The sequence below is a fragment of the Tupaia chinensis genome, unplaced genomic scaffold (genome assembly GCF_000334495.1).
Source record: "Tupaia chinensis unplaced genomic scaffold, TupChi_1.0 Scaffold000355_1, whole genome shotgun sequence".
Lineage (NCBI taxonomy): Eukaryota > Metazoa > Chordata > Mammalia > Scandentia > Tupaiidae > Tupaia > Tupaia belangeri.
In genome coordinates, this window is record NW_006159850.1 from 953,468 (window position 1) to 954,682 (window position 1,215).

Genomic DNA, 1,215 nt, shown 5'->3' on the forward strand with positions numbered 1-1,215 from the left:
GGTCCGCCCGCCCAGCCTCCCCTCATCGGGGCCTCTCCCTGCTTGGGGTACAGCACGTGCTGCCCTCCGCTCTCCGCTCTGACACTTACTGGCCCAACAGGACCCGCCTGTGGTGACGGGTGGGGTGCCCCTCTGGAGACATGCGGCCCGTGCAGGAGCCTGGGGCAGGAAGGTCTCCTCGTGGCCCTGCTCCAGATCCTGCCGTTGGAGGCTTGGTTAGGCCCAGGCACCCCCGGCCCTCCCTCTGCAGCCACCTGCACACATGTCCTTGGGCCTCCGAGCCACGGTCTGTGCCCAGGCGACCTCAGACCGTGCTTCGCCCACGGCGTCCAAAGCCCAGCCCGTGTAGGTCCCGGGGCAGCCTTTCCCGGCCCTCCCGGCACTGCGCCCCCGCTGAGTGGTGTGAGGGGCAGGCCCACGCCGTCTCGAGCGCCTACCCTCTTCCTACGCCTGCAGCTTACGCTCTGGCCCGGGTCTACGGGGTTGAGAGTGACCTCTCAGAGGTGGCCCGTCGGGGCTCGGGCAGGGCCTGCCGCAGCCTGTATGGGGGCTTCGTGGAGTGGCAGATGGGGCAGCAGGCTGATGGGAAGGACAGCGTCGCCCGGCAGGTGGCCCCTGAGTCGCACTGGCCTGAACTACGCGTGCTCATCCTCGTGGTGAGTGGGACGGGCCTTTCGTCCGACTGTCACTGGGCTGTGGGCTGGCGGGGCGCATGAGAGACCCCAGTGGGAGTCCTGGCCGCCAGGTATCTGCCCTGGCCAGAGCCCCAATGCCGCCATGTGGCGCAGCTGGGACAGGGCCCGGCTCAGCTGTGTCCTGGCACAGGTGAGCGCCGAGAGGAAGCCGACGGGCAGTACGGCTGGCATGCGGACCAGTGTGGAGACCAGTCCCCTGCTCAGGGTAAGGGGGGTGCCGCGGGGTGCCACGGGGCAGCGAGCCGGCGTGGGCTGCAGCATGGCCTCTGCCCTGCAGTTCCGGGCCGAATCGGTGGTGCCGGCGCGCATGGCGGAGATGATCCACTGCATTCGGGAGCGCGACTTCCCGGGCTTCGCCCAGCTGACCATGCGGGACAGCAACCAGTTCCACGCCACGTGCCTGGACACCTTCCCACCCATCTCCTACCTCAGCGACACCTCCCGGCGCATCATGCACCTGGTGCACTGCTTCAACGCCCACCACGGCCAGACCAAGGTGCTGTGGCAGGTGCGGGTGGGG

General features: G+C 69.3%; 1 protein-coding gene across 1 annotated transcript in view; it reads left to right on the top strand.

Annotated features, from left to right (window-relative positions):
• MVD (mevalonate diphosphate decarboxylase) overlaps positions 1 to 1,215 on the top strand; it is a 25,395-nt gene that overhangs the window by 20,442 nt on the left and 3,738 nt on the right. The window contains exons 9-11 of the mRNA XM_014589429.1: positions 457 to 656; positions 826 to 900; positions 973 to 1,191. Of these exons, the coding sequence (XP_014444915.1) occupies positions 457 to 656; positions 826 to 900; positions 973 to 1,191 (494 nt within the window). The remainder of the gene's footprint in view (positions 1 to 456; positions 657 to 825; positions 901 to 972; positions 1,192 to 1,215) is intronic.